Raw genomic sequence first — 18111 nt, forward strand, 5'->3', positions numbered from 1 at the left:
ATTTGATCAAGTTTTAAGAAAAAAAAAAAAAAACTTTTGAGAAGAAGTAGAAGCAGTTTTAGAGAAGCAAAAAAAAAGTATCTTCTCTCCAAAACACTTCTGAGAAAAATATAATTAGAATCCGTTTTTAAAAGCTTGGTCAAATATTAATTGCTATTCAAAAGTATTTTTTAAATAAATTAACCAAACACAAACTACTTCTCACCAAAAGTACTTTTGAAAAAAAACACTTATGAGAAAAATCACTTCTCCAAATAAGATGATTTTTGCCACTATGGATTAGTCGGTCCATTAAAATAACTAATTGGAGTAGCTAATTGATATTACCACGTGTCACGTCCGACTTACTCACGTAAGTCAATAGCATCGAATAGTTCGTGCGGCGCCTGCAGTCACCCCTCACTACAAGCCAACCTTTCTCCTTTCCTAGGTTTTCTAGCACAATTTTGTGCCTATGGTGGAGCTTGCCTATAAAGCTCGCTCCAACTGTGCCGCCCGTCAGATATCCAGGCTCTTGGCCTCGACTAATTTTGGCGCATCGCATCTGCTGGATCTTATCCATGCGCACACCCGGGGTTGGCTTAGGACATGTCTGTCCCTCGCTTAGAACTGAGCATCGCTCTCGCGTGCACAGTCCAATCCCCAAGCTTGATACACGCCCCGTGCATCCGTACACATCTTGTGCTTCACCCCGAGTAAGGGAACCTTACTCCTTGACCTTCGTCACGTGCGTCTTTCGTGGCATATGAACATCAATCTCTGCTTCGATATGATCTCCACATTGACATCCAAAATGCACTCGCCATCTCAACTCTTGCCTTGACATCATGTCATGGCATAGTATAGCCTTAATCAACTTTGATACCACGCTTCCGCTGTGCCACTCTGATGTCTAACTTTGTGGCGACCCACACAGGTCAACCACACCATGACCCTCACGGCCTTCATGTCCGTTTGAAGCTCTTCCCTCAAAGGTAAGCACATTATAATACTTCTTGGCGCAGCTCTCGTAGCACTATCGCTCCCGTAGCCTTTTCACGCCCTCTGGCATAGCTCCCGTAGTTCAATCGATCCCGTAGCCTTTTCCTTGCCCTCATTACCTTTGAAGACTTGCTTGCTTCAGGACTCATAATTTCGACCACAATGCCTCTACATAGGCGAGTCCTCCCACACTCAATATGGAGGATTCTTCTTAGCGCACTCGTCCCACTTGGCATACTAGCCCGGCCTTAGGAAATTCATGCTGCAACATGGAACCTTTGGCAACTCAACTGCTTCGTACCCTTTGGCAGTCAGCAAGCTCTTGGGACGTACTCTTGGTGAGTACTCCATTCTCAAAGTGGTAGCATCGCCACATTCACGAACAAAGCTCTTTGTTTTTCAATTGTCGCTTCCTCAACAAGTACCCCAATGTTCCCGGTAGTATGTCTGTACTCGCCCTATAGACAAAAACTCTTTTGGTTCTGCTAGCACAATTTCCCGGTTCGGTGTGCTTCGCACTTGGCCACATCTCAATGGTCCCCGATCATTCGGCATACCCCTTTCCAGAATGACACCTTCCAACTTGAAAATTCGCTCAATTCTGAAGCTTCGCAATTTCCTTTGAATATGTCTCCTCACCTTGGAGAGGCTTTTCGGCCAATTACTTAAAGCACAAATATCGAAGCAGTCAAAGAATTTCATGTACATAAGTTGAGGGGAAAAGATTGACCAAAGGTCCTTAAGCCAAGGGTCAATTAGAAATTGTTTGTCTCTACAAGATATGGATGATTTGCGTATACATTATCGTTGTCAAACCTCACGCATGGATTACACAGGGTAGACTGATCAAAGAAGAACCAAACCACAGCCTTATAAAATATAAGATAGCAACTCTAGTATTAAATTACCAATCAATTACAATCTTACTTGTACTTGCTTATGCTATACAAGTGTCTTTATCATATATGTATTCCAAGGAATCCAATAAACAAAGTGCAAATGCGTTTATAAAGAGACAGAGAGATGCTAAGTGGACCACAAATGAGCAACTTTGTTTATCCTATACATGAAAGCAATTAATAACAATATTCTAAACAAGGGATTAGGAGCTCTCCAATCTTCTTAGTTCCTCTCCCCCAAGAAAAGAATAGTATTCATTTTTTTTTGTTGCTTTTTGCCCTTTTCTTCACCTTTCTTGCGGTGATTATAAAAAACATTAAATCATAAGAAAAAAGGTTTCTATTAAAAAAAGAAAATAAAATTAATTGAACAATCACTTTACAGACTTTTCTTGACTATAGCCGTAATAAGAAAGATACCACCTAACAAATTTTCTCAACCCGGTTTGCAAATCAGTTGTCGGTTTATACCCGAGTTCTTTTCGGGCCGAGCTAATATTTGCATGAGTAAACGGAACGTCGCCGTTTCCTAGCATATCCACAGTATGCTTCTTAGCTTTTACCTTCAAATGCTTCTCCAACATCCCAACCATCATCGGAACAGTCACCGGCGATGTATTCCCCAAATTAAAGATCCGATAAGTAGCGGGGCCTCTTTTCTTTCCACCCGACCCGGTACTCTTCCCCGCCGTATCCAATGATCCAACACACCCTTTCACAATATCATCAATGTAAGTAAAATCCCGGGCCAAGTCAACCCGATTCTTACCCCGGTAAATTGTAATCGGTTTTCCTTGTAAAATATTCCGGGTAAATGAAAAATAAGCCATGTCGGGTCTGCCCCATGGACCATAAACAGTAAAAAACCTCAACCCGGTAATTGATAACCCGTAAATATGATTGTACGTATGAGTAATTTCCTCACCAGCTTTCTTTGTCGCTGCATATAACGAAGCAGGTTGATCAGTCCGATCCGATTCAGAAAACGGTACCTTTTCATTTAACCCGTAAACCGAACTGGAGCTGGCCCATACAATAGCGGGTTGCGGGTTAGCATTTTTGCAAGCTTCAAGAAGTGTAACAAGTCCAGCAATATTACTATGAACATAAGATTGTGGATTTTCCATGGCGTATCGCACACCCGCCTGCGCAGCTAAATGCATAACGTGCGTAAATGCTACAATATCAAAGAGCTTTGCTAACATGCGCGCGTCGTTAATATCACCTTCTACAATGAAAATATTTTGAGAATTTAACAGATTTTTCCTCGCTTTTTTCAACGTGGGATCGTAGTAATTGTTGAAGTTGTCGAGTCCCACGACTCCGTCGCCTCGTTTTTTCAAGGCGAGAGAAACGTGGGTCCCGACGAAACCAGCTGCACCGGTTACAAGTACGGACATGCCGTTGACGCGGTGGATTTGGGCGGAGTCACGAACTTGTTTCTCCCAATGAAGACTACCCCAAGTGGAGGAAAGATACCGGGTACCGGAATCCATAAATGACTGAAAACTCAAATACGACGCCGTTAAAGCTATTAAGAATAACGCCCATAGGAACATTGTACTCGTTGAAGCGAAACATCTGTGGAATTGCCGATTTACAGAGTAATAAGTTTTGTCCTTGAACTTTCCTGGTGTTGATGGATACAATTGCTCTTCTAATGGCCGCATTTTCTGTAGAAAATGAGAAAAAAGAAACTTCTGGGGTTGTTTTGTAATTTACTTTTGGGTGGAGATTGAGAGAGAAAAATTGAAACTTTGTTAGATGCAGAGGAAAATGGTGAGAGTTTGTTTTGAGTCTGCACCTGAGGAAAGAAGAAGAAAGAAGAGGAATATATATATTGAAAGAAAGCTTCAAAACGCGTTAAAGAAAGAGAGAGAAAGGAAAAATATTCAAAGGATAAAGAAAATTGGATGAGAGAAAGAGAGAGTTTCGAGGAGACAGCCAATGCCAAGCCAAGCAGTACAAATTTAGGAAACTGGATTTTTGCCTTTTTAGAAAGTGAGGAGAGAGAAAGAGGGGTATGGGTAAAAATAGAAACTGTAGAAAGATAGTAAATCTTTAATTGGATAATAATATTTTACCTTTAGGTGGAAAGTTTTTGGAAATCTTAGCGCACCTTTTTATTTTAATTTTCATATATATATATATATATATATATAAAAACTTGTTGAGCTAATTTTTGCCATGTGATTAAATTATTTTCTTCGAATTCTTTATTCATATAATAGAAAATGCTCTAATTGGAAACAAAGAAAATGGTTTTTAATTAAGGTGCTCTAATATTCCAATTAAAGAGACACATTAAGGTCGAATTACAATTATTTTGACATTGATCCCAATTTGTGACAGAGTAAAGGAAAGCGTAAAATCTCTACTCAAGAAGTAAAAAGTGTATAATAGTAAGTTCCTATATTATTCTGCCTTTGGAAGAAACAAAATATTGCTATTAATAAGAATTATATACACTTTCCGTTATGAATTTGAATTTATCCGAGTACCTAATATCAAATGAAACCAAAAAAAAGAAACATATTGCTAAAAAACCTCACTGCAGTTGGACCCCATGAGAAGATTAAGCTACACCTTTTGTTATTCTTAAAAAAAGGCAAAAGGTCAAATATGCCTTTACTTTCGAAAATGGTCTAAGAATACCTCTTGTTATACTATTGGGTTATCTATATCCCTGCAGTCATACTTTGAGTTCAAATATACCCCTCATTTAAACGGAGGGACACATGTCATCGTCCTGTTAGTCAATTCTAAATATCTCCTAATTAATTAAAAAGATCCATTATCCATACCCGAAAAATAATTTTTTTTAAAAAAAAACTGGAAAAAACTAAAAAAATATTTTTACTAAAAACTGAAAAAATGATTTTTTTTTCCAGTTTTTACAAAAAACTATTTTAAAAAAACTGAAAAATATTTTCTAGAACATCATTTTTGTAAAAAATTTAAAATAAAACTGAAAAGCAATTTTCTAAAACAATTAAAAACTGAAAAAACTGAAATATTTTTAACTAAAAACTGGAAAAAAAAATTATTTTTTCAGTTTTTACAAAAACACTGCTTTAGAAATTTGCTTTTTAGTTTTTGTTTTCAGATTTTACAAAAATATTGTTTTAAAAAATATTTTTCAGCTTTTTTTAAAGCAGTTTTTTTTGTAAAAATTGGAAAAATAAATATTTTTGTTTTTTTCAGTTTTTAGTAAAAAAAAAATCAGTTTTTACAAAAAATATTGCTTTAGAAAATTAATTTTCAGCTTTTCTTTTCCAGTTTTTTCAAAAACATTGTTTTAGAAAATATTTTTCATTTTTTTCTAAAGCAGTTTTTTGTAAAAACTGATTTTTTTTTTCCAGTTTTTAGTAAAAATAATTTCAGTTTTTTTTTAGGTTTTTATAAAAAATAATTGCTTTAAAATATTATTTTTCGGGTATGATTAATGAGTCTTTTTAATTAATTAGAAGATATTTAGAATTGACCAACATGACGATGACACATGTCCCTCCGTTTAAATTGGGGGTATATTTAAACCCAAAGTATGACTACAGGGGTATAGATAACCTAATAATATAATGGAAGTATTTTTAGACATTTTTGGAAGTAGAGAAAATACATTTGGCGACGTTTAAAAAATATATGGGACCCTAATTTAGTACATGCTTTAATTAAGCTAATCTTGTCGGCCGTACAAGGAGACACGCTTGGTGCAGCTTGCACGTCGTAATAAAATATTAATTATAACGTTTTCTTTTTTTGATGACTATACCTACAGAAGGTACTGTGAAAAGATTAATTGTAACAATTACAATCATACAAGTTACTAAAAATCTTGAAAATTACCAGCTCAATTATTCGGGGTTGAACGATAACTCATGATTTAGTGAGCTTTTTAATTTCCAGGGTTTAGTGAAAAAAAAAATTAACTCTTTGATGAGACTAATGTAACTTATGCTATAAAAAAAAGATAGAGAGAAGAAATTAATAAAAACATTAACATGTAGGGTGTTATTGGCGGTGCATTGAGCCATCCATTTGAATATATTTTCTGGAATTTTCCCTGAGCCTTCACTCTTGACTTAACTTATTTGTTTAAGTGTATAATCTCTTTCAAAAGAAAGGATTAAGATTCTAATCTTCGGTGGTTGGAATGGGAAAGAAAACTTAAAAAAAGGTTGAATGTGATATTAATTAGGTTTTAGCTTTTAAGCAAAGTGTGTTCTTTTGACCAATCCAGCACATTCTGTCTGTTGTAAACTTGTAATAATGAAAACACCCGTAAGTTTAGTTTCTTGATTTTTTTTTTTTACATTAGTTCCCTTTTATCTTTCTTTTGGGGGACTATACTTTAAAATGTTGAATTATATATCCTCGCTTGCAATGAAAATTATCTAACAAAATTAATCCCGCGGGACCTTTGGTGGAACAAATAATCCATTTCAATCCCTCAAGTAATGAAGTATTTTTTTTTTAAATATTAGAATCTAATCTCTTAATAATGGTATAACTTTCATCCTTAACTAGAATTTCGAGTTTGAAGTTTTAAGAATGAAGTCGTTTTCCGTAAGAATTATTTTACTTATCAAAATAAAAAATGCGAATTCAAATTATTCGAATTTCGAAGTAATTACAAACCATCAAGGAAAATAAAAAGAAAAGATCTAACTAGCTTTATGCCTTTATATAGCCCTACGTCAACTTCCAAACTGTGCTCCCTTCCAATTTATAAAATGAGGAAAACAATCATCTTTCCTATCTAAAATTAAAGAGATTGCAAATATAGTTATTAGCTCTGATGAGTTAGTTGATCCTACTATTAATTTTCTGTCACCCAGTTTTCTGTCGTAATTAATTGCCTGTTTGACTAAACTTCTAAAATCTTTTTATTCTGAGAAGTATTTTTCAAAAAAATATTTTTGGTGAGAATCAGTTTGTGTTTGGTTAATTAATGTGAAAAATGCTTTTGAACAGTAATTAATGTTTGACCAAACTTTTGAAAATTGATTCTAAGTGTATTTTTCTCAAAAGTGTTTCTCAGAAAAATGCTTTTGGAGAGAAGCTACATTTTTCTGCTTCTCAAAAAATGTTTCTGCTTCTCCTCAAAAATATTTTTTTCCTTCTAAAATCTTGACCAAACATCTCAATTTTTGGCCAAAAATACTTTTGACAAAAAAAATAATAACAATAGTTTTGGCCCAAATAAAAACTTGGCCAAACAAATTATAATTGAAGGACTAAACTTATGGAATCTAAGAATAGTACGTTGACATGATACAAGAGCTGTGAAGCAGTGTCTGTCTACAGTCTACAGGCTTGACTTTAAGATTGATCTGCCATATATATGAGCTGTGACTGTGATTACAGTAAGATATCCATCCACTCAGTCACTTATATAAATAGTACTTGCACGGACTATACGACTACTAATAATACGGCTAAAATCTGCCATCTAGTTGAACAGGTTAATTTAGCTGGCTTTTGGACTAAAAGTTTCGTTAAAATTAATGTCTCAAAATAATAACATGGGTGTAAATTAACATAACATAATACACCAACCACTTCTACCTAATTTTTATGTGTAAAATAACTTGGGATCGTTTGGTTGGGTGCATAAGAATAATGTTGAATAAGGTGTATTAATAATATTAATATTAGTTATGTCACCATTAATTACGCTGACATATTTCTTATTCATTGTTTGATCTGATGTATTAAAACATTGCACAATTTTTAAAAGAATTATTTGGTTATAAAAATATTCTCATAACCAGTCTATCACTTTATCTTTTTAAAAGAAACTTATGTTAGGAATATTTTTATATGAAAAAAGTTTTTAAAAAATTATTTGATTTAATTTGTCTACCTAGTATAGAACTGAATATTTATTTATAAAAAAAAAAAATGCAAAGTATTTATTTATTTACAAGGGAAATAATTTTATTTCCCATTAGGTAAAAAAGTTTGAATTAAAAAAGAAAAAGAAAAATGAGTTGATTACAAGTGCATTTCAGTACGTACATTATAAATTTACAATGAAGAAATTTGGCGGAGTATAAATATAAATAGAGAGAGAAATTTCAGTATCAAACTTTATATCAAACTTATTAATATAATAATATTTTTTAATCAAGCATAAATTTTGAATGACAATTTTGTCTTTAACTAAAGCTAATTCATATATTAAAATCCATTTCATTGTTAATACCGTAATTTTTTATACATTAGTTATGCATAGGATAATATCACACATGGTATATAACTAATGCTTATATAACTAATGTAGCAATTCAAAAAGTATACCCAACGTATTGTTAATAATCAAAGTTAATGCATAATACCAAGCTACCCTCAGAGAAAGAGAGAACATAAAACACAAACCATACTTAAATTACTCCATTTGATCTAGTACACAAGTGACAGCGGCACAAACTGGTACAAGGTACTAATTACAAATATAGGACTGCATGCATTATTATATATATATATATATATATATATATATATATATATATATATATATATATATATATATATATATATATATATACTTTTATTCTTCTTTTGAGTTCTATATAGTAATCTCTTTTTTTTTTAATGGAATATTTAATTACCATAGTAACCTCCGTATCCACGAGCACACATGATTCGCCTCAATTACCGGAACCAGAACCGGCTCTTGATCCAGCATATGAGCCTGCCTCTGAACCTGCACCACTTGATCCGCCTTGATTGCCTGAACCAGAACCAGCTCTTGATCCAGCGTATGAGCCTGCCTCTGAACCTGCACCACCATTGCCCGATGAAGTTGAACCCGAGCTTGAACTAGAACTTGATCTTGAGCCAGAGCCAGAGCCCGATCCCGCTCCTGCACCGGCTCCTGAACCACTTCCACCTCCTAAGCCCAAGCCTACACCAGCACCAACGCCCACTCCTATACCACCACCCAAGTCTAGGCCCAAATCCTTTCGTGCCACCCGACCCTCAGAAGCCATAATAAGAGTTGACAAAACAAGCAAAGTAAGAAAGCCCAATGCCTGCACCCTATCCATATTTAAAATAGTAAAAGTACCAAAATTATAAAAGCAAACGTTTGTCAACAAGTATTCCTCTATTTAGCTAGTAATGCTTGATTTTATCTTGTTGTGGTGAAACATGATAATTGTAACGGTATTTATAGTTTTTGATGCTAAGGTTTTGGTTTGGTAAACATTAAAAATTAGAGGTAGTGGGGGACATTTTGCATTATTATGGGAATATAGTGATGAAATTAAAAATGGGCCGGACTAAAGTTTGTGGATGAGAGCTTTTTGGACTCCTCATGTGATAGCTATACTATGATGAGAGTAAGCCGACCCACGTATCATTCCACTACCATAGTGGAGTACCTATAAAATACATTATACATTCAAGGTGGACAATAATACAACACACCAAAAGAAGAGAAATGTGAATAAGGAATTGATAGACATTAGACATGTGTACCTTACAAGAATTTTAAAATTCATATTCATGAGATGGAATGCTGATAAAAAAAGATCAAGAAAGGAGATAGACCATCAAAGGTTGTGACGGAGCAATAAATATTTCTCGATCCTGAAATAAACCTGAAAATTGAGTTATATTGTCTTTGATTGGGAGCGTTTTACCTCCAAATCGAAATTTGTCCGCATAAATCCGGATTAGCAGACCCCATAAGCGAATACCGGATGACAAACCAAAGTAAAAGGAGAGTGGAATCTTCTGGATTTTAGGACTTAGGTGTGAATAAGAGTTTAGTGTGCTTGTTGTTGCTCTTCCCTTTTTTTTTTTTACTGAGCCGAAGGTTTATCGGTAACAACTTCTCTGTCTTCTTGAAGGTAGGGGTAAAGTCTGCGTACACACCTTGGGATTACACTGGATTGTTGTTGTTGTAGGTGTGAGTAAGAGTTTGGTTCTTGTGGCTTCAATTATAACGTAGTGCTCTAGTTATTCAGAAGTCGAGATGATTATTTGCAAAATGCAATATCACCAAATGATTACAATTAGATGAAGATTGAAATGAAATGAAGCTATGTCAAAACAAGAAGTTGACAAGAGACAGCGATAGTTATCTATATTGGAGCGTACGCGTAGTTATGTCATTGTTTAGCCTAGGGTGTGAGTTTTTGGTTAGTGAATATTACTTAGATTGATTAGCATTTAACTTTTGCAAATGCTATTAAAAGTTCAGTTTAACTAGCTTGGTAGACTTAGAATGATGATGTTAGACGGAATTTTCTTTCTGCTTAAAAAGAAGATGGAAACTTTATGAAATTTTATGTTTATTTGAAATTTTTAGAAAAAATTAGAGAGAGCAGTAAAGAGTTGTTTCTTAAAGTAGATAAAATTCGAAAGAAAGAGAAAAAAAAAGTTGATATCTGTTAACATTATAAGAAAGATGGGTTTTCTTGTTCTTATTAAGAGGAGTAATAAAATAAGTAGTTTTACCTGCACGTTTTTGTGAATTGATTGATCATATGGTCACTCAACTTTGTGTAATTAGCTATATCAAACTTTACCTAATTAGCTTCAACAGTTATCTTAACTGGATATTATATTTTCTGCTGAGATTTAATGACATGACAAGTTTAATTTTTTTTTAAAAATAGTACCGTGAATTACTACTAATAGCCTATGGCTGATATCCCTGTTTAATGTGAATTCCAGTTCACTGTTGCATTGTCTTATAAGGCTTTTTATTTGTATACATTAAGTCCTTCAAGTCAACAATGAGGCTTTTTCTTTAAGCATTTTCGTGTTGAAATATCAACTTTGAGACCGTTTTGGCTTAATTAATTGATAAGAGTAGCTAATAAACATCAAATGTTAAAAATAATTTTAAATGGTGAAGTTGACTTTACAAATGAACGCTTACATAATTAAATTGAAGTACTAAATAATAGTATTATATAAAGAGTTTGTCTTTTTTTCTGCCAAAATTATGATTGAGAAGTTTTAAAAGTTATTTACACTAAAAATAAGCTGATCATTGCTAGATTTGTAATTCTAAATTGATTCAGCACGAAGTTTTTTATGTTTCAACTTACTTTAAGTTCTAAATTGGTAAAGAAGACTAGTTTTAATAAAAACCACCATTTTCTGGTAATTCAAAGCTACAATGCCTCCCCCCCCCCCCCCACTTTTTTTTTTCTGGCTCTCTCTCTTTTTACAATAAGTGAATACTGTGATAAATTTTAATAGCATACAATTTTAAAAAATTCCCTTCTTTTACACCATTTTACGATCTTATTGTAAACATCAAGGACTACGAATGCTCGAGAGTTGTGAGAGAAAGTCCTTGATTAAGTACTCAGTAAGCTTATAGTATGTTGCTTCAGTTGGATGAACACTATCAAAAAATACGTATTGTGAAGTATTTGAACACACTGGAGAAAGACTTGTACACAAAGGTCCAGCTTCAAGTAATCCACTTCCACAACATCCTCTTTTAGTTTTCTCAAATCCTGTTCCAATTAAGTAATAGAGCAAATTTAGATTAATAAGAAAAAAAAAAAAAGCAGTTATAAAGTATCCAACGTTCATGCAGGTCAGGGGAAGGATCGCATCCCAAGGGATGTAACGTAGACAGCCTATCATGATGCAACCATCAGTAGCTGATTCCACGGCTTGAGCCGTTGACCTATAGGTCACACAAAGATAACTTTACTGTTGCTCCAAACAGGGACGGATGCACCATAGAACCATTGCGTTCAACTTAACCCAGTATTTTCGACGCGAAACATAAATTTATGTGTAAAAAATCACTCAAATATTGCAATAAATAGTATATATGAACCCGTAACTTTAAATGTTGAACCCATAGAACAAACATACTAGATCCGCCTCTGGCTCCAAGGCGCCCTTCAACTTTAATAAGAAAGAATAACTAAAACAAAGTCGCATATAAATTGAAGAATTAAAAGCTCAGTACTTACCATATTGTTGTGGATTGTTAATAAGGTCTAATAGGGGATTGTATGTGTCTGCATATAATATTGTGCTTCCAGGGAGTTGTGCTTGCAATTGAGGTAATAATTTCTTAAGCTTTTGATTATAAAGTTGAGCATCAAAATTCTCATTCTCTATACAAGTTCTAAGAAGTGGAGATTTTGCAGTCATTTGAATTGGAAGACAACCAATTGGAGGCAATCCATTCAGTACAATCATACGGCATCCAAGATCATAAAGTTCCTGAAAAAGTTAAATACATTAGAATTACAATTAATTTGCAATGCTTCTAGCTAGTTTGATGGTCAAACCTTACTCGTAATAAAATTTGCGCCAAACCAATCAAGACAAGACATTTATTTTTATGCATACATTTATTTCTAAACCATGATTAAGTGATAAGTAGTGACGGAGCCACATGTATTCAAAGGGTGTCAACCGGTACCCTTTTATCGGAAAATTACACCGTATAGCTTGGTAATTATTTTTTTGTATATACGGTATATTGACTCCCCTTGACCTTTTTGCTGCTTTGCTTTTTTATATTTTGACCCCTTTTAACGAAAATTTTGGCTCATAAGTATCTCAATTTTAGTGTTTAACCGCTAAGGTTAAATTGTTTGATTTGGTGTAAAAAAATTGATGCGGATTGAAAACATTTCAAATGTTGACTATGTGATTAGAATATACACCCATATTAATGAAGAACATTTTCTGGTTCTAATTACCACAAAAAAAAAAAAGTTATCAAAGAAGGAAAATTGGTGAAAGACAAATAGGCAAAAAGTCGGGGAAGAAAATAAGAAGGAAAAAAAAAGAGATCTCATTTTATAGCAAAGATTCTCTTATACTAACCAATTAAATAGGAGTACTAATTAATTAAAAGTTTCAAAATAGAATACATATTTCAAGTGGAAAAATTCCCATAAAAATTAAAACTATATATAGGACAATCTTAAGCCATTATCCTTTAGGAAATTTGACAAAAACACAACCTGCAGTGACAACAAAAACAAAAGTCTTAACCTTTCAGAAATGCTGAGAAATTCACAGACATGCATAGTAAAGAGTGATGAAAGACAAGGAACAGAGTGAGTAGTCTAACCTTGACAAAACTTTGCAGCTTTTCTAGCAAAAAATCTTGATACTTACTAATAGTACTGAACTGAAGTCTTCTTGTGGGTATATCATAGAAGTTAAAAACAAAGTCATTAGTTCCACAACTAATAATAACCAAAGCACCTTTCACTATTTTTTCAGCTTCTGTCTCTCCTACAACCCCTTTAATTTTCTCCAAATATTCCTCAAAATATTCTAACTGTTTACTTATTGGAATTGTGCTAGTAATAGTACTGGTTAAGTCATCATATCCAGAACCAGCTGATGCAAAGTTAATTCCGGTACACAATTCATTTGTTGATAAATTTGGCTGTAAATATGGAGGAACACCATTTTGTTTGAGATTTAGTAAGAAAGCTAACATGTCTGGCACAAGTTTTCCATTTGAAAATCTTCCTGTTGGGACATTGTTAGGATAATCTTTGCCATAGGGTAAGTGATTTGCTTTGACTAAAGTGAGTATGTAGTTATTATTTCCTGTATCCATTGTGGAATCACCAAAAATTAAAATGGAAGTAAAGTTTGGCATGACTGTTTGGTTAGTAATGATAATATTACAAAAGAAAAGGGCAAAGAAGAAGAATAAGAAGGCTTTAAGTGCCATTTTGGATACAAGAAATAAGACAAAAGTGCTTAGATATTGAAGTATTTCTGTATTATATGTATATTCTCACTATGGATTATTGGATTTCTTATGGTTAATTCCATGAACGTGCATACATAGATATATAGCCAGGAATTTGTTTCTTACACAACTACACAATCAATATGTTTAGTCTTCTCAGACGTAATTATTTTTTCTAGATGGAATTGAATGTGAATATAATTTGTCAGAAACAAATTAAGAGACTCTAAAAGATTAACAAAAAAAGCTTAGAGTATTAATTAAAGAAAATTCTGAGTCTGATATGTTGGGCCATGCGGCTACAAACCCGTGGGTAAATTGCAGTAAAAATATCACGGGCTAGCCAGTTTTCGAACTGGTAATTCAAAAATAGTCAGCGTTTGCAAAGTCATTAAAAAATAGCTACTATTTTGCTACAACACGGACCAGTCCAGCATAATATATGAACTTCCAGCATATTATGCTGGACCGGTATATTATACTGGAACTCTAGTATATTATGCTGGAATATTTTCCGGATTTTGAACAGTATTTTCGTTCAGATTTATCTTTACATGAAAAATGACTAAATTTCGATTACTTTGGAAACTGTAGCTATTTTTCAATTACCACTTGTAAATCTGGCTATTTTTGAATTTCTCCCTAAATTGCACGAATAAGATCATTCCGTGTCGCAGTTTAAATTTGAACTCTGTTAAGAAAAGTCTTGAAAAAATAATCTCCAATTAGAATTTTGCAAAGCACTCCCGATCATCGCCAAAATTTTCACATGGTGATCACCAGGATTTGCCATAAAACCTGACGGGTGGAAGAGAAGATGAAACAGGAGAGAGGAAAAGCACAATGATGGAAGGAAACAACGAATGAATCGTTACTTAATAGAGATTTAATTTACTTATTTTGGATATTGATGTGGGCTCGGTCTCGTACTTAATATATGTCCTGCATGTAATTGAAATGATTTCGTTTTATGGTCATTACGCATAACTTGTACCTTTGGATTGTTTTTAACCCAACTTTAGTCCTGAAAAAAAAATTCGAATTTTCTTCTATATTTGAATTCTGTGTAGGATTATTACCTCTTAACTCTCCTTAACCAGCCAGTTCCAGTTTCCTTTTTTTTTTTTTAAATTTAATTATTCTTATTTGAATAATTCAAACTTGTGCCGCGAAGTGTCCAATAAAGGCAAAAGGTTTCCTACCAGAGATCTCTCCATTGACATGGCTCAAATCCGAAATCCTAATTATACCATGTTCTACTTATGTTTCTGAAAGTAATGACTTCTAATTAAATCAACCATGCCACTATTTGGAGTACTACTTTCTTTGCAAGTATATGGATGAAATTAACAAAGAAGAGTTTGCCATATATTTGATATGTGATGAATCATAATTTTGATACGTAATGTTTTCTTTCTCCGTCTTAAGCCAAGACGTCTGTCCATGTAAAGCTTATCACTTGGTCATTTTAGATACTAAAATAATTTACTTTTCCAAACAATGTTGTCTTTGTCGAGTGATCTCAAAGGACTTTTTTGAAAAGCTAGCTAATGAGTATTAAATTTTCTTTTTTAAGATGTGCTTAGAGTGAGAGTGAGATAGAGAGTTGAATTAACAAGTGAAGCGATACATTAATTTATTTATTGCAACAAATGAAGTAATAGCCGAGTAAAATAGCTTAATAGTACAATTTTAAGAAATCGTTTGTAGAAAAATCACGGGTTAAAGCCGCGGAAACAACCTCTTTGCAGAAATGCAGGGTAATATTGCATATAATAGACCTTTGTGATCCGGTCCTTCCCCGGACCCCGCACATAACGGAAACTTAGTGTACCGGGGTGCCCGTTTGTAAAAAAAAATTAAGGGCTGCCAATTCTTGAGAATTTTAAGAGAAGGTCCTTGACTAAGTAGTCAGTAATCTTGTAGTATGTAGATTCAGTCGGATGAATGCTATCAAAGAATATGTATTGAGAAGGATCTGAGCACAGTGGAGAGAGTCTTGTACACAAGGGTCCTGCTTCTAGTAATCCACTTCCGCAACACCCTCTTTTTGTTTCCTCAAATCCTGTTCCAGTTAAAAATAAAAACAATTTCAGTAACAATTAAGAACAAGAAATAGATTATTAATTTGTATGAAGTACAAGAAATATTAACATATTTGACTGGAACAATTATGAAAGGGTACAATGGAGGGATAATATAGGTCACATCCCCGGCCTATTGGACTAATAACAGGTACTCCCTCCATTCACTTTTACTTGTCACGTTTCACTTTTGAAAGTCAATTTGACTAATCTTTGAAGTTAAATTGGATTAGATTTTTTAATTATTTTAAAATTAAAATTTAGATATTTGAAAACTATACGAAAAGTACTATAATTTGCAGTTCGTCTCATATCAATATGGTGAAAATATACATGTTAAAACGTTGATCAAAATTTATGTAGTTTGACTTTCGAAAAGTGAAACATGATAAGTAAAAGTGAACGGAGGGAGTATATATTATCATATGTGAGCTTTTCATTTTTTGAAAATGTCATGATTCTTTGGACAAATTAAAAAGGTAAGTGTATCATATAAAATTAACATAACATAAACTGAAACAAAATGGTCTTGCCTAAACTTAATTGAAAAATTACCATATTCTTGTGGATTGTTGATAAGGTCTGATACACGAGCATAGCTGTCTACGTATAAGATTTTGCTTCCCGCAAGATGTGCTTGCAATTGAAGTAACAAATGCTCAAGCTTTTGATTATAAAGTTGAGCATCAAAATTCTCCTTTTTTATGCAAGTTCTAATAAGTGGAGACTTTGCTGTCATTTGAATTGGAAGACAACCAATTGGTGGCAGTCCATTTACTATAATACTGCGGCATCCAAGATCGTATAGTTCCTAAAAAATAAAGATATATCACACGTTAGATTAACGATATGAAACTAAGAATATTGGTGTCACTAAAGTCCATTTTTATCCATTGACACATATCCAAGGGGACAAAAATAGACTTCAGTGACAGCAGAGAAGGCTAAGAGCTCACAAATATGCATAGTAAAGAGTGATGAAAGATAGGGATGTGTGTTAATAAGATATAATTAAGCTAACAAAATATACTCCACCGTTTAAACTTTTAGATAAAATGGCATACAATTCAATATATTTTAGAAATAGCTGTTATGAGTTCCGTCACTCATTATTAAAAAGAATTTTTACAGTATACTTAGCCACGAAAGAAAATCTTGTTCGAAAATATTAAAAATGTAATTAAGTAAATAAAAGTATACATTTACCTACCGATCAAATTTCTAAATGAGTTAATGACACAGTTCTGCAATAGAGTAACACTAATTACCTTCACAAAATTTTGCAGCTTGTCTAGGAGAAAATCTTGGTACTTACTCAAGCTGAACTGAAGCCTTCTTTTGGGTATATCATAAAAGTTAAAAATAAAGTCATTAGTCCCAGCACTAACAATAACCAAAGCACCATTCACTATTCTTTCAGCTTCCCTCTCTCCTACAACTTCTTTAATTTTCTTCAAATACTCTTTGAAATAATCTAACTGTTTTCTCATTGGAATTGCACCAGAAATAGTAGTAGTTAACTCATCATATCCTGAACCAGCTGATGCAAAGCAAATTCCAGTGAGCAATTCATTTGCTGGTAAATCTGGCTGCATATAGGGAGGAACACCATTTTTCTTGAGTTTTAAAAAGAGAGCTAATATGTCTGGCACTAATTTTCCATTAGAAAATCTGCCAGTGGGAGAATGGTTTGGATAATCTTTGCCATAGGGTGGATGGTTGCCTTTGAATATAGTAAGTATGTGGTTGTTATTTCCAGTATCCACTGTTGAATCTCCAAATACTAGAATGGATGTGAATTTTGGTATTGATTGGCTAGTTATGATATTTGAGAAGAAAAGTGTAAAGAAAAAAAAGAAGAAGAAAGCTTTTATTAGTGCCATTTGGGGTAAAGAATAAGATAAGAAGCTTAGATAGTGAAGCTTTATCCTTTTTGTAATATTCCTAGTATGGAGTCTTGGGTGCTAATAACAACACGAATATATATAGCTAGGATTTGCATTTGTTACCAAAACTACACAATTCCTATCTCTTTGTTTCTTTTGGCTACAATAAATGCAAAACTCCAAGGGGTATGTCGAAACTATTTATATTCGATATGTATATATATATATATAGTTTATATGTATTAGAGATATATATAGTGCCTTATATATATGTGTATGTATATATATATATATATATATATATATATATATATATATATATATATATATATATATATAATATTTTTTAAAAATTATTTTAAAAGCAGCTATACAATGTCATATTTTCAATCAGTCAACTTGGTTTATTTCAATTGGATTTGGCCCAAGTAACTATTAATGTTTATAATTTATTTTATTTTTGAAGAGTTAAACGTTATTTTAAAAACTTATAGTGAGTTTAATGTTCCCTTTCGTTCACTTTTACTTTTCCACTTTAGATATTTTAT

At 33.1% G+C, this 18111-nt stretch overlaps 3 protein-coding genes across 3 annotated transcripts; all 3 read right to left on the bottom strand.

Moving 5' to 3' along the window:
• Window positions 1-2012: 2012 nt before the first annotated feature.
• On the bottom strand, window positions 2013-3787 carry LOC142175095 (UDP-glucuronate 4-epimerase 1-like). Its single transcript, XM_075241587.1, has one exon. The coding sequence runs from the start codon at window positions 3548-3550 to the stop codon at window positions 2255-2257; it is 1296 nt and encodes a 431-aa protein (XP_075097688.1). The 5' UTR covers window positions 3551-3787; the 3' UTR covers window positions 2013-2254.
• A 7372-nt stretch (window positions 3788-11159) lies between these two features.
• On the bottom strand, window positions 11160-13572 carry LOC142175389 (GDSL esterase/lipase At2g24560-like). Its single transcript, XM_075241974.1, has 3 exons — window positions 12955-13572; window positions 11837-12092; window positions 11160-11365 (listed from the first exon to the last, which is right to left on the bottom strand). Exons 1-3 carry the CDS (start codon window positions 13570-13572, stop codon window positions 11160-11162), a joined length of 1080 nt encoding a protein of 359 aa, XP_075098075.1.
• Window positions 13573-15262: 1690 nt separating this feature from the next.
• On the bottom strand, window positions 15263-17618 carry LOC142175495 (GDSL esterase/lipase At2g24560-like). The gene is made up of 3 exons (XM_075242362.1): window positions 16946-17618; window positions 16233-16488; window positions 15263-15658 (listed from the first exon to the last, which is right to left on the bottom strand). Exons 1-3 carry the CDS (start codon window positions 17558-17560, stop codon window positions 15453-15455), a joined length of 1077 nt encoding a protein of 358 aa, XP_075098463.1. The 5' UTR covers window positions 17561-17618; the 3' UTR covers window positions 15263-15452.
• Between the last annotated feature and the right edge of the window lie 493 nt (window positions 17619-18111).

This window comes from Nicotiana tabacum, chromosome 21, assembly GCF_000715075.1.
Source record: "Nicotiana tabacum cultivar K326 chromosome 21, ASM71507v2, whole genome shotgun sequence".
In the NCBI taxonomy this organism is placed as follows: domain Eukaryota; kingdom Viridiplantae; phylum Streptophyta; class Magnoliopsida; order Solanales; family Solanaceae; genus Nicotiana; species Nicotiana tabacum.

Bases quoted from the DNA above. Each gene is read 5' to 3' on its own strand.
- LOC142175095 (XM_075241587.1), bottom strand. From the start codon at position 3,550: ATGCGGCCATTAGAAGAGCAATTGTATCCATCAACACCAGGAAAGTTC.
- LOC142175389 (XM_075241974.1), bottom strand. From the start codon at position 13,572: ATGGCACTTAAAGCCTTCTTATTCTTCTTCTTTGCCCTTTTCTTTTGT. The intron at 12,093-12,954 runs GTTAGACTACTC...TAACTTTTTCAG, and splicing joins AGCTGCAAAGTTTTGTCAAG to GAACTTTATGATCTTGGATG. The intron at 11,366-11,836 runs GTAAGTACTGAG...TAATTGGAACAG, and splicing joins TAACAATCCACAACAATATG to GATTTGAGAAAACTAAAAGA.
- LOC142175495 (XM_075242362.1), bottom strand. From the start codon at position 17,560: ATGGCACTAATAAAAGCTTTCTTCTTCTTTTTTTTCTTTACACTTTTC. The intron at 16,489-16,945 runs GTAATTAGTGTT...TTTATTTTTTAG, and splicing joins AGCTGCAAAATTTTGTGAAG to GAACTATACGATCTTGGATG. The intron at 15,659-16,232 runs GTAATTTTTCAA...TAACTGGAACAG, and splicing joins CAACAATCCACAAGAATATG to GATTTGAGGAAACAAAAAGA.